The following is a 22,603-nucleotide window of genomic DNA, read 5'->3' as shown; positions in this document are numbered from 1 at the left end:
CCAGAGTCCGGCCCCGCGGAGCGGTGGGCACGGGGCACAGCCAGCAGGGCGACACCGCGGCGAGGACCGGGCTCGGCCCCTGCTCCATCCGGCACCGCCGAGCCGGGACGCGACCCCGCCAAACCCGGCTCGGCGTCTGCTCCCTTTGCCCTTCACGATTCCAGAGGGGGAAACTGAGGCACGGGCAAGCTTCTCCTGGCCTTGTCATCCCCCCTGGCGCTGTCCCTGACGGGGCATCCGTGAGTCCCGGCCGCTGCCGTAGGACGGATCCCGGGATAACCCCGGGAGAGCGGCCAAGCCCCGGCACCGGTGACCACCGTGCCGGTAACCGCGGCACCGGTCACCGCCGTAGCGACGGCCACGGCGCCGGTAACCACGGCACCGGCAGACAAGCACGCTGCCTTAGATAACCCGGCACCGGTACCGGCGGCTCCGAGGGGAGGGCACCGGGGGTCTCCCGGTTCTCTCCCGCAGGTGCTGCCGGGGATCGGCACCGACCCCTGGCAGCGGAGCGGGGCTGCGCCGGTACCCCCGGGGGGCTCCATCCCCCGCGCGGGGCAAAGCCCATCCCCGTGCCCCCGCGCCGGTGTCACCCCCCGGGGCAGCGGGGGCCGGGGCCGGCCGGACCGTGCCCCGTGCCGGTGTCCGGTGCTCACCTGGGCGGGCGGCGGGCGGGCGGCGGGCGCCGGTCGCATCCTGCCCGGCGGCGGCGGCAGGAAGCGGAACACGGAGGGCGGTCCGGAGCCGCTCGGCTCTGCCCCCTGCTCCGTGGAGGACCGGAGCCGCCAGCGCCGGGAGCTGCCGGGACACCGGGAGCGGGCACGGCCACAGCGCCCGCACGGAACCGGGGCGGCTCCGGAGCCCAGCCCCGGGGAGAGGGGTGGGGGGACCCCCGCGAGAGGCAGCACCGCACGGGGGTCCTGGGGTTGGTTATCCCACGGGGGTCCCGGGAATCACGGACCCGCGGGGGTCCTGGGAATCACGGACCCGCGGGGGTCCCGGGAATCACCGATACACGGGGGTCCCGGAATCACCGACCCGCGGGGGTCTCAGGGATCATTGACACACGGGGGTCCCGGAATCACCGACCCGCGGGGGTCTCAGGATGGATGTCTGAGGGTCTCAGGATCACCATCCCATGGACGGCTTGGGGATTGCCAACCCGAGAGGGTCTCAGGGATCACTGACCCAGCGGGAATCAGCAGCCTGTGGGGGTCTCAGGATCACCATCCCGTGGGGGTCTCAGGGCTGCTCATCCCATGGAAATCCCGGGAATCACCACCCCGTGGGGATCCCGGGAATCGCTGACCCACGGGGGTGTCCGGGATCACCCCTCCAAGGTGGTCCCGGGGCATTCCCACCCTGGGATTTCCCTCTCCCACCCCAACTCTGCTCCCTCAGACCCCCGGAGCAGCCCTGGCCTCCCCCCCACCCACCCCCCAAAATCACAGACGAGGCCTCGGCAGTTCCACACAGACACTTTAATGGACAGGCCAGCGACCCCGGGGTGGGATCAGCGCCACAGCACGCCCCCAGCCCCAAGGCACGGGGCTTGGAGTGCCCAAAGTCCCCCCTGGAGGGTCCACCCCGCGCTCCTCCTCCTCCTCTGGCTGCTCCCAGAGACCCCCGACCACAGCTGGAACGCTGCTGGGACGACCCCAGGGGAGCACAAGGGAACGGCCACCACTCCCTGCTGGGGCTGGGGGGCCGCAGGACCCTCAGCGTCACACCTCCAGCCCCTGACCCCGCTCTGCGGAGCTGCAGAATTCCACGGGAATTGTGTCCGTGATCCTTCAACCCGGGGGGCTCCAGGGAAGGAAGTGGTCGCCAGTCCCCAGCGTCAGCGGCTGCCCGCGGCTGTCCCGGTGCCCCGCAGCCGCCGGATGTGCCGGTCCAGCAGCGCCGCGAGGCGAGCGGGGCCGTGCTGCAGCAGGGACGAGGTGTGCGAGCACGGCAGGGACAGGGCCGCCACCGTCTGCCCGCGGCACGCCTCCAGCGGCGGCAGCCGGGACAAGGTCTCCACGCCCTGCCGGCTCAGGATGGTGTCGTCGATGCAGGCGCCTGGAAACGGGAGATCGGGATGGGCACGGAATTCCAGAGCCCAGTGGGGAGGGGGTGGGCATGGAATTCCAGAGCCCAATGGGGAGGGGAGCTCGGGGTGGGCATGGAATTCCAGAGCCCAATGGGGAGGGGGTGGGCATGGAATTCCAGAGCCCAATGGGGAGGGGGTGGGCATGGAATTCCAGAGCCCAATGGGGAGGGGGTGATGCCCCCGTTCCCGGCCCCGGCTGGTCCCGGCTCGCTGCTCCAGGGCAGGGGAGGCTCTCACCCAGCAGGTTGACCTGTGGCACCCCCTTGAGCACCCGCAGCATCTCCCTGGCGCGCGGCTCCGGGCTCACCAGCAGGATGTTCCGGCACACGAACAGCGGCAGCAGGTTCCTCCACTTGGACTGCGCCAGCACCGGCCGGGCAACCTGGGCACGGCCCGGGGTGAGAACGGGGACACCGGGACAGCCCAGAACCACCGGGACAGCCCGGAACAGCCCGGAACCACCGGGACAGCCCGGGGGCACCGGGACAGCCCGGAACCATTGGGACAGCCCAGAACAGCCCAGAACCACCGGGACAGCCCGGAACAGCCCGGAACCACCGGGACAGCCCGGGGGCACCGGGACAGCCCGGAACCATTGGGACAGCCCAGAACAGCCCAGAACCACCGGGACAGCCCGGAGCCACCGGGACAGCCCAGAACCACTGGGGCACACTGGAACCACCGGGACAGTCCGGGGGCACCGGGACAGCCCGGAACAGCCCGGAACCACCGGGACAGCCCGGAGCCACTGGGACACCCTGGAACCACAAGGACAGCCCGGAACAGCCCAGAACCACCGGGACAGCCTGGAGCCACCAGGACAGCCCAGAACCACCGGGACAGCCCGGAGCCACCGGGACACCCTGGAACCACCGGGACAGCCCGGAACAGCCCGGAACGACCGGGACAGCCCGGAGCCACTGGGACAGCCCGGAACAGCCTGGAACCACCGGGACAGCCCGGAACCACCAGGATAGCCTGGAACCACTGGGACACCTCTGGAACTTCTGGAACACCCTGAAACCACCGGGACACCCCCTCCAGAACCACCAGGACACCCCTGGAACCACTGGGATACATCCTGGAATCACTGGGACACCCCCTCCAGAACCACCAGGACACCCCTGGAACCACTGGGATACACCCTGGAATCACCGGGACACCCCCTCCAGAACCACCAGGATACCCCTGGAACCACTGGGATACTCCCAGAATCACTGGATAGCACTGGGATACCCCCAGAACCAGTGGATACCCCCGGACACCCCTGGAACACTCCTGGAATGCCCAGGATACCCCCAAGAACCACCAGGATACCCCTGGAACCACTGGGATACTCCCAGAATCACTGGATAGCACTGGGATACCCCCAGAACCAGTGGATACCCCCGGACACCCCTGGAACACTCCTGGAATGCCCAGGATACCCCCAGGAACCACCAGGATACCCCCGGAGCCCCCAGAACACCCCCCGAGCCGCCGTGAGACCGAGCCCCACCTCGTTGAGGACGAACTTGACGTGGATGTCGTGGCGGCGCAGGAAGTGCCGCAGCGTGGCCACGTCCTCCTCGGCCATGGAGTTGTACTGGCACACGGCCACCATGCGGCTGGCAGCCAGCACGGCCTGCAGCTGGGCACGCAGCACCCGCGCGTAGCCGTCCTCCTGGGGACAGGGAGCGAGGGGATGGGGACTGGGGACAGCCCTGGGGACAGGGAGTGAGGGGATGGGGACAGGGGACAGCCCTGGGGACATGGCACCCGCACGTGGCCGTGCTCCTGGGGACAGGGAGGGAGGGGACTGGGGACAGGGGACAGTGCTGGGGACAGGGAGTGAGGGGATGGGGACAGCCCTGGGGACAGGGAGTGAGGAGACTGGGGACAGGGGACAGCGCTGGGGACACAGCACCCATGTGTGGCCATCCTCCTGGGGACACACAGTGTGGGTGTGGGGACAGGAGAGAGCCCTGGGGACAGGGATCTAGGATGTGGGGACAGGGTGGGACCCCTGGTGTGATTCTGCAGCTGGAACTGCTGGGGGGAGATGGTCCCGAGGATTGTGAGGTGATGCCATAGGTTTTGAGGTGCCCCCATGGATCTCGAGGTGTTCTCATGGATCTCAGTGACCCCACGGATCCCGAGGTGCCCCCATGGATCCCGAGGTGCCCCCATGGATCCCGAGGTGTTCCCATGGATCCTGAGGTGTTCCCATGGATCTCAAGGTGCCCCCATGGATCCTGAGGTGCCCCCATGTATCTCGAGGTGTTCCCATGGATCTCGAGGTGCCCTCACAGATCTCAAGGTCCCACACGCGGGGTCTCCCCTGTTTCCCAGCCCCCCCACACCCCACCCCAGGGCTGTCCCACAGCTGCAGGACCCCCGAGCCGTGCCGAGCCGAGCCGAGCCGTGCCGTACCTGCGAGTCGCGGGGGCCGGGCCGGGGCAGGCAGCGCGGCGGCAGGGCGGGCCGCGGGGGCAGGTACTCGGTCAGGGCCAGCAGCTTCTTCCCATTCCCTTCCCAGCAGTTCCCTGTCCCGTTCCTGTCCCAGTCCCGTTCCCATTCCCGTTCCCCTTCCCATTCCTGTCCCCGTCCCAGTTCCGTTCCCGTTCCCTTCCCACTCTCGTCCCCATTCCCCGTCCCGTTCCTGTCCCAGTCCCGTTCCCGTTCCTGTCCCCGTCCCAGTCCCGTTCCAGTTCCCATTCCTGTCCCAATCCCGTTCCCATTCCTGTCCCAGTCCCGTTCCCATTCCTGTCCTGTTCCCGTTCCCATTCCTGTCCTGTTCCCGTTCCCATTCCTGTCCCAGCCCGGTTCCCTTTCCTGTTCCAATCCTGTCCCCGTTCTCGTCCCCATTCCAGGCCCCTGTCCCAGCCCCGTTCCCGTTCCCGTCCCAGTCCCAGTCCCCGTCCCAGCCCCGTTCCCGACCCAGTCCCAGTCCTAGTCCCAGTCCCAGTCCCAGTCCCAGTCCCAGTCCCAGTCCCAGTCCTAGTCCCAGTCCCTGTCCCTGTCCCGGTCCCGTCCCAGCCCCGTTCCCGTCCCAGTCCCAGTCCCAGTCCCAGTCCCAGTCCCAGTCCCAGTCCCAGTCCCAGTCCCAGTCCCAGTCCCAGTCCCAGTCCCAGTCCCAGTCCCAGTCCCAGTCCCAGTCCCAGTCCCAGTCCCAGTCCCAGTCCCAGTCCCAGTCCCAGCCCCGTTCCCGTTCCCGTTCCCGTTCCCGTTCCCTCACCCCGCCGCCATCGCGCCCCGCCGCTTCCCAGCGCCGCCATCTTGGCCGCGGCCGCGCAAGGGCCTGTGGGAAGGTGGAGGAGCGCCACTTCCGGCGCGCCGGTCTCCATAGCAACGGCGCGGCGCGGCCTGGGCGCGGGCCCGGGGGTCGCTGAGCCCCCAGAGTGAGGAACTCTGAGCCCACACCCGGGGAACCGCTCCCGGTGAGCCCCCTGGCCTTTCCGGGGGTCTCTCAGCTCCAAACCCGCGGTACCCGGTCCCGCTGAGCTGCCGTGGCTCCATCTCGGGGGTCTCTGAGAGCCCCCGGCCAGTGAGGCCTGGCCCCGGTGACCCCCAGCCCCATCCTGGGGGTCTCTGAGCTCCTGGTCCCGGTGACCTCCAGCCCCATCCCGGGGGTCTCTGGGCTCCTGGCCTCCCCCAGTCCCATCCCAGGGGTCTCTGGGCTCCTGGTCCTGGTGACCCCCAGCCCCATCCCGGGGGTCTCTGGGCTCCTGGTCCCGGTGACCCCCAGTCCCATCCCGGGGGTCTCTGGGCTCCTGGCCTCCCCCAGCCCCATCCCGGGGGTCTCTGGGCTCCTGGTCTCCCCCAGCCCCATCCCGGGGGTCTCTGGGCTCCTGGCCCCGGTGACCCCCGGTTCCAGTGCCATAACCCCCCTGGATACAGAGCCCCTCTGCCCCCCGCGGGGTCCCAGCCCTGACCCCAGCCCACCCCAGGTTTGTCCCCTCTGTTCCCCCAGACCCAGCTGCCGCCATCCCCCCTGAGGAGGGGCCAAGGACCCCAGCCCACTCCGCCATGGCTGAGCCCCTTTGTGGGGGTGAGCGAGACGCCGGGGGGCTCCTGGGGCAGGAGGGGCTGCGGCCTGCCCCGGACCCCCCCCCAATTCCCGCAGCCCCTGCGGAGCCGTGCCCAGGGGTGACCCTCAGCGACAGCCTGCTCCTCGCTCGCGGCCGGTGAGCATCCCCCGGGCCCCGCAGGGAGGGAGGGGGCTCCGGGCCCCCCAGAACGCCGTGCCCGTGTCCCCGCAGCCCCAGCGGCACCGTGCGCCTGGACCGGGAGAACATCTGCTGCATCGGCAGGAGCCGGGGAACGGGGGCCACCCTCAGCCTCTACCTGCAGCAGGTACGGAGCTGGGGGCGGCCTGAGCGGGGGGCACAGGGACCCCCGGGTCTGATCCTGGGGCACAGGGACCCCCGGGTCTGATCCCACAGGCACAGGGACCCCCGGGTCTGATCCCACAGGGACCTCAGTCCTGGGGGCACAGGGACCCCCGGGTCTGATCCTGGGGCACAGGGACCCCCGGGTCTGATCCCACAGGCACAGGGACCCCCGGGTCTGATCCTGGAGCACAGGGACCCCCGGGTCTGATCCTGGGGCACAGGGACCCCCGGGTCTGATCCTGGGGGCACAGGGACCCCAATCCTGATCTTGGGGGCACAGGGACACTCGGGTCTGATCCCACAGGCACAGGGACCCCCAGGTCTGATCCGGGGGCACAGGGACCCCAATTCCGATCTGGGGGGCACAGGGACCCCCGGGTCTGATCCAGGGGCACAGGGACCCCAGTCCTGCTCCGGGGGGCACAGGTACCCCCAGTCCCACTCCTGTTTTCCCTCCCCAGTATCCAGAAGGGAACAGTTTCCCCCACCCTTGAGGCTTTTGTCCCAGTGACCCCCCCAGCCCCCCCCCCCCCGCCATTCCAACCCCCTGGAATTCCAGTGTTCCCAAACCCACACGAGGACACTCAGGGCCCTGAATTTTGGGGTCTCTCCGTGTCCCCCCGCCCCATTCCCTCCCCAGAATCTCCTGAGTTGCCCCCAGGGTTGGTTGGAGCAGGGATTCAATCCCAGAGCATTCCCAAAACGGGAATTTTCACTCAGCAGGCAAAATAAAAACCACGCTGGGGTTCTTCCTATTTTATTTTCCAGAACCAAATTGAGAAGATCGAGAATTTGGAGTGTTTCCCCAACCTGAGGTACAGCAGCTCCTCCTCCCGAGGGTTCCCTGGGCTGGGGAAGGGGACCGGGTGTCCCCAGGGGGCTGTGACATCCCCCCGACCCCCCCTGAGCTCTCCAGGTTCCTCTGCCTGGCTGGGAACCGCATCCAGAGGGTGGAAAACCTGCAGGGGCTGCCCCAGCTGAGCGTCCTGGACCTGTCCCACAACCTGATCCAGGTGCTGGCCACAGGTGGGGAGCAGGAAGGGCTCCAGGGGTGGCTGCCCTGCCTGCCTCAGTTTCCCTGCTGGGGAGCAAAAAAGCTCCAGGGATGGCTGCAATCCCCATTCCCACCCCCCTGCCTCAGTTTCCCTGGGAGTGGGAGCAGAACAGCTCCAGGGGTGGCTGCAATTCCCATTCCCACCACCCTGCCTCAGTTTCCCCGGGAGTGGGCGCTGCCTCAGGCGTGGGGGGAGCTGGGGGCATTGGGGGGCAGCAGTCCTGCCCCAGCTCAGCCCCTGTGTGCTTTCCCTGTGTCCTGGCAGAGGAGCTGCCCCGCAGCCTCCGGATCCTGGAGCTGGCAGGGAACCCGTGCACGCGGCAGGATGGATACAGGTGGGCCAGGAGAGCCCCCCAAAAACGGGGACACGCCTCGGGGTCCCCCAGCTGTGGCCTTTCCCCAGAGCTGGGCTTGGCCAAGGGGGAATGGATTCCCATTGCCAGAGGGGATTTTGGGAAGGAATTCCTGGCTGGGAGGGTGGGCACGGGGTGGAATGGAATTCCCAGAGAATCCCTGGCAGGGTCCCAGGACAGTCTGGGGCGGGCTGGGGTGGGGGATGTGTCCCTGAATTGGAACTGGGTGGGATTTCAGGCCCCTTCCTACCCAAACCATTCCATGAGATATCAAACACAGCCTGGCCCTCCAAGCCCCAGGGATGTGAATCCCTGCCCCAACCCCAGGGATGTGAATCCCTGCCCCAACCCCAGGGATGTGAATCCCTGCCCCAACCCCAGGGATGTGAATCCCTGCCCCAACCCCAGGGATGTGAATCCCTGCCCCAACCCCAGGGATGTGAATCCCTGCCCCAACCCCAGGGATGTGAATCCCTGCCCCAACCCCAGGGATGTGAATCCCTGCCCCAACCCCAGGGATGTGAATCCCTGCCCCAACCCCAGGGATGTGAATCCCTGCCCCAACCCCAGGGATGTGAATCCCTGCTCAAACCCCCAGCGATTTCAATCCCTGCTCTCCACATCCCAGGGATTTGAATCTCTCCACCCTCAGGCTCTGGTGGGCTGAGGGAGGATGGGACACCCACTCCCAATCCCACAGCTGCAGAAAATTTGGCTTTTCCTTCATGTTTCCCACAGGGACCGGGTGCTGGCAGCCCTGCCCCAGCTCCTGCAGCTGGATTCCCAGCCCGCCCATGGAAACGCGGCCGAGGAAGGGGCGGGAGGCGGCTCCCGCAGCAGCGAGGAGGAGGAGGAGGAGGAGGAGCTGCTCCCTGAGCTGAGGGCTCCCTTCACTGTGGACAGAGGTGCCGGGCTGGGGACAGGACACGCGGCCCTCTGGCTCTTGGGGCTGGCAGTGCCACATCTGGAGCTGCTGTCCCTGTCCCTGTCCCGGTCCCTGTCCCGGTCCCTGTCCCTGTCCCGTCCCTGTCCCGGTCCCTATCCCTGTCCTGTCCCTGTCCCTGTCCCTGTCCCTGTCCCTGTCCCTGTCCCTGTCCCTGTCCCGTCCCTGTCCCTGTTCCTGTCCCTGTCCCGGCCCCGGTCCCTGTCCCGGTCCCTGTCCCTGTCCCTGTCCCGGTCCCTGTCCCTGTCCCTGTCCCGTCCCTGTCCCGTCCCCGTCCCTGTCCCTGTCCTGTTCCTGTCCCTATCCCGTGTCCCTGTCCCTGTCCCGTCCCTGTCCCTGTCCTGTCCCGTCCCGGTCCCGGTGCCGGTCCCTGCAGGTTTCCTCGCGGGCGTGCAGCGGGAGCTGGCGGGGCGGGCGCGGTGGAGGCGCTCCGTGAGCCGGGAGGAGCACCGGGCGCGGCTGGAGGAGCTGCGGGAGCGCCGGGCTCTGCTGCTGGGCGCGGGGTGGGACGGCACAGCCCGGCCGTGTCCCCAGCTCTGTCCCCAGGGCGAGCCAGGGGCACAGCTGTCACCTCTGCCGGCGTCCGGCGGGTCCCAGCCAGCTCCTGGCGCCATCCAGCCCCCAGGCGAGGCTCTGGAGAAGGAGACTCGTGCCAAAGGAGCAGGAAATGGGCAGTTATCCCAAATATCCTGCAGCAGCAGCCGGGAATAAAGACTTTCTTCCCACCCCAGTCCATGTGGATGCCTCCCTGAGGGGCTGGAAATGGGGGGAAGCACACACGGGGCGGTGGGCAGGACCCCCCTGGTCTCTGGGGTCTGAGGGCTCTGCGGGGTCTGAGGGCTCTGTGGGGTCTGTGGGCTCTGCAGGCTCTGTGGGGTCTGCAAGGTCTGAGAGCTCTGTGGGGTCTGAGAGCTCTGTGGGGTCTGAGGGCTCTGCGGGGTCTGAGGGCTCTGCAGGCTCTGTGGGGTCTGTGGGGTCTGCAGGCTCTGCAGGGTCTGAGAGCTCTGTGGGGTCTGCGGGCTCTGTGGGGTCTGTGGGGTCTGAGGGCTCTGTGGGGTCTGTGGGGTCTGAGGGCTCTGTGGGGTCTGTGGGCTCTGCAGGCTCTGTGGGGTCTGCAAGGTCTGAGAGCTCTGTGGGGTCTGAGAGCTCTGTGGGGTCTGAGAGCTCTGTGGGGTCTGAGAGCTCTGCGGGCTCTGCAGGCTCTGCGGGGTCTGAGGGCTCTGGCGGGGTCTGCGGTACCGGGTCCCGCTCCATGAGCTCCAGCGCCGCCTGATGCCGGCGGTACAGCTCGTGCCGCCGATCCACGGAGCTCTGGAACCTCGGGATCTGCTTGGCGGGATCCTGCAGGAAGGTCGGGGATCTCACCTGCGGCGCCGGCTTGACTCCGGCCACGAACACGAAGGGCTTGAAGACAGACCTGGAGGAGAGGCCGGGGTGAGAGAGCGGAGCTGCTGGGAGCGCCACGTCGCCGTGCCCGGCTCGGGCTCACCTGGAGGGGTCGGGGGTGGCGGTGAAGAAGTGCACGCAGGGCAGGGCGGGGTCGCGGGGCAGCACGGACACCATGCTGCCCGCCGTGCGGAACCCCTCGGCGTCCACGCAGATGCCGCTCTCCTTGTCCCGCAGGATGGACATCAGCGTCTCCGCCGTGATGTGACCTGGAGGGATGGACAGGGCCCTGTGACAGTGGCCTGTGACGGGCCACCGCAGCGCTGCCAGCTCGGCCGTGGGCACTGGGGACGCACTGGGGCGAGGCGTGGGTGGCTGTCCCCGTGCCAGGCCCTGTCCCCAGGGGATGTGCCAGCACAGAAGCAGCCCTTGGCGAGCCGTGGGTGGCCATCCCTGTCCCTGTCCCCATGCCTGTCCCCACCTGAGTGCTGCCACAAGAGCTCCTTGCCATGTGGAAGCAAGCAGCCCTTGGGGAGCCACGGGTGAGTATCCCCATCCCTGTCCTGTCACATCCCCGTGCTGTCACCATCCCTGTCCCTGTTCTATTCTTCTTGTCCCCATCCCTGTACCTGTCCTATCCCCCTTCCTGTCTCTATCATATTCCTGTCCCTGTCCCAGTCCTATCCCCGTTCCTGTCCCTGTCCCAGTCCTATCCCCATCCCCATCCCCATCCCTGTCCCCGTCCCTGTCCCTGTCCCTGTCCCTGTCCCTGTCCCTGTGTCACCCTGATTTTGTAAGAGTTTGTTAAGCCTTCTGATGTTTACATTCTTTTAACAAACTTTCTCACACACAGTTCTGTAAATAACCTATGTTTTGCATTCTTTCATGGAGGTGGAGAGAATTGATGGACCCTTGGTCTGTCCAGTGGCATTGGAGAGGTGGCACTGTCACCCTCCAATCCACTGTCACCTTTGGAAAACTATAAATGTTGGAGTCAGAAAATAAAGGTGCTTCTTTTTTGTTCCCCTCGAGAGCAGCAGTGTCTGTGTCATCATTTTGTGCCTTATCACAACAGTTTTATTTGGGCTTTTTATCTATTTGTTTGATTGGTTTGCCTGGGTTTGTTTGTTTGGGTTTTGGTCTGTTTTGGTTTGAGTTATTTGTTTGCTTTTTTATAAATGACTGGTGAAGTTGGCAAAGCCAAACTCAAGATAATGTAAACCAGGCTCAACTTTCCAGAAATTACTTTTGGCTGGGTTTAGCTGCAACCCCCAGGCTCAGGATCACTAGTATATTTTCAGGTTTTGCTCTGCATCATCAGCCTGCCCAGACTCTGCTTGGTATTTGACAAATGGAGAAGACAATGGACATTGTGCCAGGCTTCCTTTCAAACAGAAAAACCTGGGTCAGCATGACAGAAAAGAAGAAGGAAAAAAAAAATCACCAGTTAGAACAGAACCAGTGTCCCACCATCTTCCCCTCCACTGTTATTAATTTTGTATATTTAGAGGCAAAGCTGGGTCTAAAGCTTCCATCTCTCAGTTCCTGATGCTATTTGCTACTCTTCAGCCTCGACTGGCTCTGATCTGACTGACTGCTGTGCAAGTGGGGCTGGGGATGCTCAGTTAAATAAAAGTTTTTCTTTTTTGTTCCCCTCGAGAGCAGCAGCGTCTGTGTCATCATTTCGTGCCTTATCACAACATCCCTGTCCCTTGTGCTGTCCCCATCCCCACCGTGTCCCCACCGTGTCCCCACCGTGTTCCCACTGTGTCCTCACCGTGTCCCCACCGTGTCCCCACCGTGTTCCCACTGTGTCCTCACCGTGTCCCCACTGTGTCCCCACCGTGTCCCCACCGTGTCCTCACCGTGTCCTCACCGTGTCCCCACCGTGTTCCCACCGTGTCCCCACCGTGTCCCCACTGTGTCCTCACTGTGTCCCCACCATGTCCCCACCATGTCCTCACTGTGTCCCCACCGTGTCAGCACCGTGTCCTCACCGTGTCCCCACCGTGTCCCCACCGTGTCCTCACCGTGTCCCCACCCTGTCCCCACCGTGTCCCCACCGTGTCCCCACCGTGTCCCCACCTGCGTGCTGCCGCAGCAGCTCCCTGCCGGCGTGCAGCCGTGCCCGGGCCGCCTCCATGCGCGGGGGCTCCTTCTCCAGGGAGAAGGCGCGAGCGAAGCTGAACTCGCCGCGGCCGCTCCACCAGCCCCGGCTGCGCGCGCGCTCCCGCAGCCCCGCGTGCTCGGCCGCGATCTCGCTGCCGATGCTCAGCTGGTTGGAGATGTTGCGGCTGCCCTCTGCGCCAGCGGGGCCCGGGGGTCACTCGGGGCGCTCCGGGACGCGCCGTGCCCCCCGGGCCCCCCGGTGCCCGCTCACCGCGGATGCGCTGCGCCGCCCAGTAGCGCCCGGCCGTCTCCAGCAGCCAGGCCTCGGCGCGGTCGGCCAGCAGGAAGGTGTTGTGGTACACGAAGGGCACCGGCTCCTCCTTGCAGCTCCCGCCTTGGCCGTAGCGCTCCAGCAGCGCCGTCATCACCTCCAGGGCCTCCCGGGCCGAGCCGCCCCGCTCCAAACCCAGCCTGTGCCAGCAGTGCCCGTCAGACAGCCCGGGGGCTGGGACACGGGGCTGTCCCCACCATCCTCAGCATCATCACCATCCTCACCATCCTCTCCGGGGGCTGGGACAGCGCGGGGACACAGGGCTGTCCCCACCGTCCTCACCATCATCACCATCCTCACCGGGGGCTGGGACAGCGCGGGGACACAGGGCTGTCCCCACCGTCCTCACCATCATCACCATCCTCACCGGGGGCTGGGACAGCGCGGGGACACAGGGCTGTCCCCACCGTCCTCACCATCATCACCATCCTCACCGGGGGCTGGGACAGCGCGGGGACACGGGGCTGTCCCCACCGTCCTCAACATCATCACCATCATCACCATCATCACCATCCTCACCGGGGGCTGGGACAGCGCGGGGACACAGGGCTGTCCCCACCGTCCTCACCATCATCACCATCCTCACTATCATCACAGGGGGCTAGGACAGCACAGCCACAGGGACAGGGGGGCTGTCCTCACCACCATCACCATCCTCTCCGGGGGCTGGGACAGCGCGGGGACACGGGGCTGTCCTCACCATCCTCACCATCATCACCATCATCACCATCCTCTCCGGGGGCTGGGACAGCGTGGGCACGGGGACACGAGGCTGTCCCCACCATCATCACTATCATCACCGGGGGCTGGGACAGCGCGGGCATGGGGACAGGGGGCTGTCCTCACCATCCTCACCATCATCACCACCATCACCATCCTCTCCAGGGGCTGGGACAGCATGGGCACGGGGACAGGGGCTGTCCTCAGCATCATCACCATCCTCACCACCATCACCATCCTCACCGGGGGCTGGGACAGAGCAGGCACGGGGAGACAAGGCTGTCCCCACCATCCTCACCATCATCACCGTCCTCACTGTCCTCACCATCATCACCATCCTCTCCGGGGGCTGGGACAGCGTGGGCAGGGGGACACGGGGCTGTCCTCAGCATCATCACCATCCTCACCATCATCACCATCCTCACCGGGGGCTGGGACAGCGCGGGCAGGGGGACACGGGGCTGTCCCCACCATCCTCACCACCATCACCGTCCTCACTGTCCTCACCATTCTCACTGTCCTCACCATCCTCACCCTCCTCACCCTCCTCACCTCACCAGGTCCATGCCCAGCAGTGCCTCGGCCTCGCCCAGGGGCTCGCGGGTCCACACGCCCTCGTTGCCCACGCAGACCCCGCAGTCGTTGGCGCCCATCTCGGCCCCCCAGAGCCAGGCGGGGCGGCTCAGCACCACGGCGTGCGTGCGCTCCGCCTGCTCGATCTCCAGGTACGTGCACTGCGGGGACACGGCGTGACACGGGGTGACACCTGGCACAGTGAGTGCTCTGTCCCCCACCCTGGCACACGGGGTGACACCTGGCACAGTGAGTGCTCTGTCCCTGCAGCCACCCCGGCACACGGGGTGACACCTGGCACAGTGAGTGCTCTGTCCCTGCAGCCACCCCGGCACACGGGGTGACACCTGGCACAGTGAGTGCTCTGTCCCCCACCCTGGCACACGGGGTGACACCTGGCACAGTGAGTGCTCTGTCCCTGCAGCCACCCTGGCCCTGCAGTGGGAGGACACACACGGCTGAGCTGGCACCTGATGTCCCTACAGCTCCTTTGGCCCTGCACGGTCTCACCTGGACTTTGTCCCCAGGCCGGTGGGTGGCAGCGGGGACATAGACGATCTCCTGCACCTCGTCTCGGGGACGATCGGCGTTCTTGCCGAAGATGACAGCGGGGGACGCCGTGTGCGGCGGCATGGCCACGAAGCAGTCGCAGGACGAGGGCACAGGACCGTGCCCCGCCATCCTAAACCGGGTCAGGGCGATGTCAGCCCCCTGTCCCCGCCCTGGATGTGTCCCCAGGGTCGCTCTGGGGCTGGCCCTGGAGGGGCTGTTGGCTGACGCGGTTCCTAAAACTTGGGGGACATCAGGGACCCCATGGCGGGGTGACTTGGGGGGTACCCCCGCCCGGGACCCCGCAGCTCCGCACGGACCGGAGCCACGCCCCCGCAGCCCCGGTAACCGGGACCCCCCAGCACCGACCGCGGACGGGAACCCCCCCCTGACAGCGCCGGTAACCGGGACCCCGCGGGGGCCTCCCGTCCCCACGCACCTGCCGCTGCTTCCGCCCCTCCGCCGCTGCCGGGCCCGCCCCGGCCCGCCCTGTCCAGCCCCGGCCCGCCCCCTCCAGCGCAGCACCCCACGGGCACCCCGCGCCCCCACGGGCAGCCCCGACGTGGGCAGCACCCCACGGGCACCCCGCGCCCCCACGGGCAGCCCCGGCGTGGGCAGAGCCCCCACGGGCACCCCGCGCCCCCACGGGCAGCCCTGGCGTGGGCATCACTCCCACGGGCACCCCGCGCCCCCCACGGGAAGCCCCGGCGTGGGCAGCACCGCGCCCGGCCCGCGGTATGCGGGCGGAGCTGCCGGGCAGCGCCCTGCCCGTGGGGGGACCCTGCGCGCCCGCCCGGCCCGGGGGGTGCGGGATGGGACCCTCGTGGGGGGCTCAGCCGGTCCCAGCCCCTGTCACCCCCACACCCAGCAGCCCCCGGGGTCCCTGTCCTGGGAAGCCTTGGAGAGCAGAGGGCAGGCTGGGGGAGACCCTGATCCCTTCGGTGGGGATGGTTTGGGGTCGGGATACCAGACCCCCTGGTCCCTTGGAATGAATGATTTGGGGTCGAGATGTGAGACCCCTGAGCCCCTCGAAATAAATTATTTGGGGTCGGGACGCCGGATCCTGAGTCTCTTGGGCAGGGCTGATTTGGGGCCGGGGTGCTGGACCTTGGGTCCCTTGGTGGGGATAATTTGGGGTCAGGGTTCCTGCCCCTTGAGCCCCTCGGTGGGGATGGTTTGGGGTCGGGATCCCAGACCCCTGAGTCTCTTGGGCAGGGTTGATTTGGGCTCGGGATTCTGGACCCCTGAGCCCCTTGGCAGGGCAGATTTGGGGTCGGGATTCCGGACCCCTGAGCCCCTTGGCAGGGCAGATTTGGGGCCGGGATGCCTGAATCCCTTGACAAGATTGATTTGGGGTCGACTTGCCGAACCCCTGAATCATTTGGCAGTGAAAATTCGGGGTCAGGGCGCGGGACCCCCGCGTCCTTGGGCAGAGATGGAGCCGGAGAGCCGGAGCGTGGAAAACACGCGGCGTTTATTCCAGTACAAAACCCAAACCCCAGAGCCCCGCAGCCTCTTCACAGCACAAACGCTCCCCTCGCCGGGCGGGGGGCACCCCCGGGGCCGCCCCGCTCCTTCCCCCCCGCAGCCGCCCCCAGCCCGGGGCCCCGGCCGGGCCGGTCCCTCCCTGCCCCGGGAGGCGGCCCGGGGGTGGGTGGGGGACGCGCTTCGGGGCGAGGGCCGGGATCCCCACGCCGCAGCAGGCTGGACTGGTTTCCCGGCCGCCGTCCCTCCCCACCCGGTTTTACAGCCTTCATTGCCCCATCGCGGCAGGCAGAGCCCCGGGGCTGCGGGGGCTGAGCGCGCCTGGGGGGGCTGAGCGCGCCTGGGGGGGCTGAGCGCGCCTGGGGGGGCTGAGCGCACCTGGGCCCCCCTCGCAGCCCCCCAGGCGGGGACAGCTCGCTGAGGCTGAGCCCCGAGTCCCGGCGTGGCCGTGGGACCTCCCCAGCCCACCCGTGGTGGACCCCTGAGCCCCTTGGCAGGGCAGATTTGGGGTCGGGATTCCGGACCCCTGAGCCCCTTGGCAGGGCAGATTTGGGGTCGGGATGCCTGAATCCCTTGACAAGATTGATTTGGGGTCGACTTGCCGAACCCCTGAATCATTTGGCAGTGAAAATTCGGGGTCAGGGCGCGGGACCCCCGCGTCCTTGGGCAGAGATGGAGCCGGAGAGCCGGAGCGTGGAAAACACGCGGCGTTTATTCCAGTACAAAACCCAAACCCCAGAGCCCCGCAGCCTCTTCACAGCACAAACGCTCCCCTCGCCGGGCGGGGGGCACCCCCGGGGCCGCCCCGCTCCTTCCCCCCCGCAGCCGCCCCCAGCCCGGGGCCCCGGCCGGGCCGGTCCCTCCCTGCCCCGGGAGGCGGCCCGGGGGTGGGTGGGGGACGCGCTTCGGGGCGAGGGCCGGGATCCCCACGCCGCAGCAGGCTGGACTGGTTTCCCGGCCGCCGTCCCTCCCCACCCGGTTTTACAGCCTTCATTGCCCCATCGCGGCAGGCAGAGCCCCGGGGCTGCGGGGGCTGAGCGCGCCTGGGGGGGCTGAGCGCGCCTGGGGGGGCTGAGCGCACCTGGGCCCCCCTCGCAGCCCCCCAGGCGGGGACAGCTCGCTGAGGCTGAGCCCCGAGTCCCGGCGTGGCCGTGGGACCTCCCCAGCCCACCCGTGGGGTGCCCCTGGTGCAGCCCCCCCCCCCCCCCCCCCCCCCCCCCCAATCGGCGGCTGCAGCAAGGGGTCCCCAAAAGGCCGGAGCCCCCCCAGGTGGGGCTGGAGCCGGGCTCGGCCGCTGAAGTCCCGTTGGTGCCACGCTGTGGGACACCGGGGAGGGTCCTGAGCCCCCCTGGGGTCCCACCGAGGGAAACCGAGGGGGAATTTTGTGCTGGAAAAGGCAAATTCCGGAGTCGGGGACGTCCTTCGAGAGCTGCGGACAGCCCAGGTCACCCGAGTCCTGCGGGGGGACAGCGGTGGCCGTGCTGGGGCTGGGGTCACCTCCTCGCAGACCCCCCCCAGCGAGACTTCACCTCGTGCTGGGGGGTCCCAGCCCCACGGCTCGCCCCTGCCCCACGGCGCGGGGGGGCTGCTGCCAGCCCCTCAGCATCCCTGGGGACAGGGACAGCGGCGGGGACAGGGACGGGACCCTCGGAGGGGTCCGAGCCCTCCCCATCCGCACAGCCCACGGCCTGGGACATCCACTCTGCCCGAGCGGCAAAGCCTGGCTTCACCTTAATAAAATAATAATAATTAATAATAATTAATAATAATTAATAATTAATAATTAATAATAACAATAAAACACTCAAAACCGAAGGCCTCGGGGCCCCCCCAAACCCCCCTCCCCAGGTCCCGGCTCTAGCCTCTCCTTCTGCGTCCGAGGGGTTCTGCCAAAATCGGGGTGTAAGACCCCAAAAGATCCAAAAAACCGAGACTCACGGACCCCCGGCCAGGGGCGTGGGACAGACACGGGGTGCCCCGGGGACAGGGGGAGGAAAACTACGGGGTCCCTGCTGGGGGAAGGCCCGGGGTGTCCCGGGAGCGCAGGGACCCGGGAAGGGACAGCTCTGGGGTCCCCGGGGGGACGGGCAGCATGCAGGGGGCCAGGCAGAATTCCCTGGAATGACGGGATCCCGGGGAGGGACGGCTACGGGGCCACGGGGGGACAGGCAGCATGCACGGAGGGGACCCGGGGTCCCGGAGGGGACGGGGGGACGGCTGCGGAGGGGCGGGGGTCTCGGGGCGGCGGGCGGGCAGCGCGGCCGTGCCAGGCCGGAGGAATGCGGCCGTCCCGGCTCTCCCGGGCCCGCGGCCGCCCCGGTGCTTCCCGCCCGGGGCCGCGGCGGTGGGCGTGGGAAAGCTGCAGGTGTGCGCTTGGGCAACCGCCCGCCGCGGCCCCCGCAGCCCCCCGAGCTCCCCACGGCTCACTTTCGCGCAGGATTTCTTTTTTTTTCTTCCCTTTCTCTCCGTTTTAGCCACGATTCAGGCCAAAAATGGGTTTTGCGCCCACGAGCCTCACAGACAAAGCGGGGCTCCGAGTGCGGGGGGACCCCCGCCAGCTCAGCGTCCCCAGCTGGGGCGGGGGGATGTCGCCAGCCCCCGACCCCCCCCCGCGTGTCGCCCGTGGGTGGCTGTGCCAACGCCTCGTGGGTGACGGGAGAACGGGGCTGGCACGGGTGGGGGCTGAGCCCGGGGTGCCACAGTTGGGAGGGGACCGTGGGGTGGGCGCCGGGGGGCTGCGGCCGCCCTCCCCGAGCCGAGGCTCGCGGGTTTCTCCTCTCCTCTCCTCTCTCCCTTTCTCCTTCTCCTTCCTCCCCTTTGGGCTGGACGTGCCCGGGCAGCTCCTGCTCCTTCGGCTCCCATTGATGTTCCTCCCAAACAGCCCCGCCGCCTGCCAGCAGCCTCCCGAAAAAAAAGTTTCTGTTTTGAAATAGAGAAAATAGAAAAATTCATGAGAAGTTATTTCACAAGCTGTGGAAATACATTGCAATAAAGAACGCCCGGCCTCGCCGCCGCCCCCAGCACAAGGTGCCAGCCCTGCGCCCACCCCCCGGCCCCAATCCCTCCGGAGACCGGCCCCGAAGGGTCCCCCCGGCCATCCGCGCCCCCCCACCCCGGGGCTCAGCGGCTCAGTTTGTGGGGGCGGCCGTGCCCCCCTCGGGCTCCCTCTTGCCTCCCTTGGCGGCCGACGGGTCCCCGGCTTTGCCCTCGGGCTCGGGCCCGTCCTTGCCCCCGTCGTGCGTCTTCATGTGCTTGCCCAGGTGGTCGCTGCGCATGAAGACGCGGCCGCAGACGGGGCAGGAGAATTTCTTGGCGCCCGTGTGGGTCTGGAGGTGCCGCTGCAGCTCGTCGGAGCGGGTGAAGCGCTTGCCGCAGAAGAGCCAGTTGCACACGAAGGGCCGGTCGCCGCTGTGCCAGCGCAGGTGGGCTTTCAGGTGCGAGGTCTTGGCGTACGCCTTCCCGCAGCCGGGAATGTGGCAGTTGTGCAGGTGCTTGCGCTTCGCCCCCTCGGGGCACGGACCCCCCCTCTCGGCCTCCTGGCAGTTGGGGCAGCGGCACGCCGCCTGCCCCGGGGGCAGCAGGTGGGCGGGGGGCGCGCAGAGCTGGTGCTCGCCCCCGCCGTACCCGCCCAGCCCCGCGGGCAGCCCGGGGTGCGCGGGCACCTGCAGCCCCCCGCCCTGCCCGGGGGGCAGCTCCATCCAGCTGGCTCCGGCGTGGAGGTCCCACCAGTTGACGCCTCCGCCCTCCTCGCCGGGGGCTCCGGGGTGCGGGGGCCGGAACCACGGCTCGTAGGGATGCGCCATGTCCGGGGCGGCCGGCAGCAGCTTGGCGTAGGCTCCGGGGGCGGCGGGGCCGTCGGGGGGCAGCTCTAACCTCGGGGGGCCATGGGGCTCGTAGGCGCCGGCGGCGGCGGCGGCGGCGAACGCGGCGTCGTCGGGCCCCGGTAGCGGCAGCTCGGGCGGGGGCAGCGGCGAGGCGAAGTCGGGGGCCCCGGGAGCGGCGGGGCCGTGCGGCTGGAAGGGCTGGAGCGGCTGCAGGTCCAGGTGGGTCGGGGAGGCGCGGGGCGCGTCCGAGGGCTGCGATCCCAGGGAGCCGCAGACCGCCGTCAGCATTGCGGGGCGGCGGCGCGCACAGACCTGCGGGGCCAAGCGGGGCGGGGAGGGGGAGAAGAGCTCTGAGAGGAGGGGGGGGCGCGGCTCCGCTCCCCCCGTCCCTGCGCTCACCGGCACCGGCACCGGCACCGGCGGCGTCTGCAGCGCCCGGCAGCCGCGGTTTGGGGGTCGCTGAGCCCCCACCGAGGCGGCTGCGCTGCTCTGCGGCACCGCCGTGACACCGGGATGGTGGCACCAGCCGGGGGGGGCACTCCTTACGGCCGTCCCCGCCCCCTCGGACCCTGTGCCAGCCCCCCTGGTGCCCGCGGGCCGCGTCTGCAGCCCGGAGGGGTCGGTGCCTGATTCCAAAATCCGAGGAAACCTCCAACATCTGCTTGGCCACCTCCCCGACTGTGCCCCCCAACACTGCCCGGGTCCCCAAGGGGATGCAGGTGGCATCCCCAAACCCATGGAGGGGACACGGCACCCCTGGGGGGACACGGCACCCACGGGGGACACGGCCCCCACGAGGGGACACGGCACCCACGGGGGACACGGCACCCACGGGGGGACACGGCACCCACGGGGGGACACGGCACCCACGGGGGGACACGGCACCCACGGGGGGACACGGCACCCACGGGGGGACACGGCACCCACGGGGGGACACGGCACCCACGGGGGGACACGGCACCCACGGGGGGACACGGCACCCACGGGGGACACGGCACCCACGGGGCCAACCCGGCTCTCCCGCGTCCCAGCCGGGCTGGGAAAGCCTCCCCCCCTCTTGCCGCCCCAAGGCCAGGCCCAGCCGGGAGCCCCCCGGCTGTTTTTTTTTGGGGGGGCTGCACCCCCGGGCTGGCTGGCAGCGGGGTGAGGCAGCGGAGCCGCGGGCCGGGCCCCCGGCAGCGCTTTGAAGCCGGGCTCGGGCAGGCTTCCCCCGGGGCACCCCCGGGGCACCCCCGGGGCACCCCCAGACCCCCGGGCGGCCGCAGCCTCCAGCAGGGCGGCCGTGACTCAGCGGGAGCCGCGCAAACCCCACGGGGCTGGGGACGGGCCCCACCCCGGTGTCGAAATCCACCTGCCGCCACCGCCCCCCGCCCCCCGGCTTCCCAGCGGCGCCGCGCTGAGGGGCGGCCGAGACCCCCCCTCCCCGAACCCCCTCCCTCGGGCCGCTCTCGTCGCCATCCCCTTGTCCCCGCCACCCCCCGGCCCGCGCGGGACAGGGACAGAGCCTTAGGGACACGCCTGGGGGGTGCTGGATGATTTGGGGTGGGGGATCCCCCGAACGGACCCCCAGTGCCCCCCGATGCCAGCGCTGCGATTCCCAGGTCCCCACAATGCTGGGGACCCCGCGGCTGCCTGGGGACACCGATTTCCCGTGCCAGGCGTCACCCGGGCAGGCGGGGGGACCCCAAGGATCGGGGTGGGAGTTTGGGGAGGGTCCCAAAATCCCCCCCCGACGGGACCCACCTGTACCTGTGCTGCCGACAGGGGTGGGAGCTCGGCTCGAGCTGGTGGCAGGATGAGCCCCCCGGGGTGGCAGCTGAGCAGATTTTGGGGTCCTGCTGCCCCGTGGGGGCTCAGCTGTGCCCACCCCGACCCTGGGGACTGTCCCTGCCTCCTGGGGACACGAGTGGGCTCGGAGGGGGCTGCACTGCCGGGCGCCATCGCTGCCACCCGCGTGGTGCTCAGTGGGGTCCTGAGCCCCCCGACCCAGCTCCAAACTGGGCTCAAACCCCCAAAGCGCCGCGGTGCCAGCCCGGCACGGGCCCTCGGGCTGCTGCCACGGACGGGACCCCCAGATTTGGGGACTGAGGGACATCCCCAGCCCCCCCGAGCCCCCTCGGGAGGGGAGGGACCCTCCGGGCGCTCCGGGGTCGCTCCCACCCCATCGGATCCAGCACGGGGCTCTGCTGGAACACCCCAATCCCAACGATCCCCGCCGGCCCGGGGGTCCCACCGACCCCCAGTGCGGCCCCACCGTGAGCAGCGGCACCATCCCCCAGCCCAGCCCCAAACCGGGGAGAAGCGCCACGACCGGGCTGGGGGGAGCGCTGGGAGAACCCCCCTGCACGGGCCTGCCCCAGCCGGGCACGGAGCCTCCCAGGACATTTTTCCATCCGGGAATGATGACAAAAATCCCCAGGGGCCCCCAGCGTCCTCCCTCCCTCCCTGGCGGGGCTCAGCGACGCGTTGGCCATTTCACCGCAGGGAAACTGAGGCAGCGGCGGCTGAAGCGTCCCGTGAGTCACGGCCCGGGCTGGGCAGAGGCGGCCCGGCCCCGTCTCCCAGCTCCGCCGGTGCCTCGCCCCGCGGCGGGGCCGGGCGGGCGCCGCTGCCCCCAGCACCGGCAGCCCCGACGGGGGGGACGGGGGCGCGGCTGGGCCGGGCTCGGGGGATGCCGCGGCTTTGGGGGCGATGCCGCGAGTCCCGGGGGATGCCCGGGGGACGCTGCGGGGTCGGGGGCTGCGGTGGGTTCGGGATTGTCCGCCCCGAACCGCGGCGGAGCTCCCCGCGGATTTTTTGGGAGGGAACGGA

At 68.9% G+C, this 22,603-nt stretch overlaps 4 protein-coding genes across 4 annotated transcripts; 1 reads left to right on the top strand and 3 right to left on the bottom strand.

Annotated features, from left to right (window-relative positions):
* Positions 1-1,466: 1,466 nt before the first annotated feature.
* On the bottom strand, positions 1,467-5,590 carry MRPL10 (mitochondrial ribosomal protein L10). Its single transcript, XM_041402341.1, has 5 exons — positions 5,310-5,590; positions 4,505-4,628; positions 3,591-3,755; positions 2,330-2,474; positions 1,467-2,061 (listed from the first exon to the last, which is right to left on the bottom strand). The coding sequence occupies exons 1-5, from the start codon at positions 5,588-5,590 to the stop codon at positions 1,841-1,843; spliced, it is 936 nt and encodes a 311-aa protein (XP_041258275.1). The 3' UTR covers positions 1,467-1,840.
* A 510-nt stretch (positions 5,591-6,100) lies between these two features.
* LRRC46 (leucine rich repeat containing 46) lies at positions 6,101-9,610 on the top strand. The gene is given in 8 exon segments (XM_041402340.1): positions 6,101-6,258; positions 6,334-6,427; positions 6,986-7,205; positions 7,208-7,280; positions 7,382-7,491; positions 7,785-7,854; positions 8,611-8,777; positions 9,192-9,610. Coding segments are annotated over 8 exon segments (1,227 nt in total). The 3' UTR covers positions 9,527-9,610.
* Positions 9,611-9,934: 324 nt separating this feature from the next.
* SCRN2 (secernin 2) lies at positions 9,935-14,974 on the bottom strand (the record flags this gene model as incomplete). Its single annotated transcript, XM_041402339.1, has 7 exons — positions 14,923-14,974; positions 14,445-14,616; positions 13,914-14,095; positions 12,582-12,781; positions 12,287-12,502; positions 10,305-10,470; positions 9,935-10,232 (listed from the first exon to the last, which is right to left on the bottom strand). Coding segments are annotated over exons 2-7 (1,233 nt in total), but the record flags the coding sequence as incomplete, so codon positions are not given.
* Positions 14,975-19,096: 4,122 nt separating this feature from the next.
* Positions 19,097-20,103, bottom strand: SP6 (Sp6 transcription factor). The gene has a single exon (XM_041402329.1). It carries the CDS (start codon positions 20,078-20,080, stop codon positions 19,097-19,099), a length of 984 nt encoding a protein of 327 aa, XP_041258263.1. The 5' UTR covers positions 20,081-20,103.
* Positions 20,104-22,603: the final 2,500 nt, after the last annotated feature.

The sequence above is a fragment of the Onychostruthus taczanowskii genome, unplaced genomic scaffold (genome assembly GCF_017590055.1).
Source record: "Onychostruthus taczanowskii isolate IOZ18803 unplaced genomic scaffold, ASM1759005v1 scaffold197, whole genome shotgun sequence".
Classification (NCBI taxonomy): Eukaryota; Metazoa; Chordata; class Aves; order Passeriformes; family Passeridae; genus Onychostruthus; species Onychostruthus taczanowskii.
Note: the sequence above shows the minus strand (reverse complement) of the source record. Positions and strands in the feature narration are given on the sequence as shown.

Coding starts and splice junctions, on each gene's coding strand:
- MRPL10 (XM_041402341.1), bottom strand. CDS start 5,590: ATGGAGCCACGGCAGCTCAGCGGGACCGGGTACCGCGGGTTTGGAGCT. Junction 4,629..5,309: donor CGGGGCGCGATGGCGGCGGG/GTGAGGGAACGG, acceptor GGACTGGGACAG/GAACGGGACAGGGAACTGCT. Junction 3,756..4,504: donor CCGGCCCCCGCGACTCGCAG/GTACGGCACGGC, acceptor CCCTGTCCCCAG/GAGGACGGCTACGCGCGGGT.
- SP6 (XM_041402329.1), bottom strand. CDS start 20,080: ATGCTGACGGCGGTCTGCGGCTCCCTGGGATCGCAGCCCTCGGACGCG.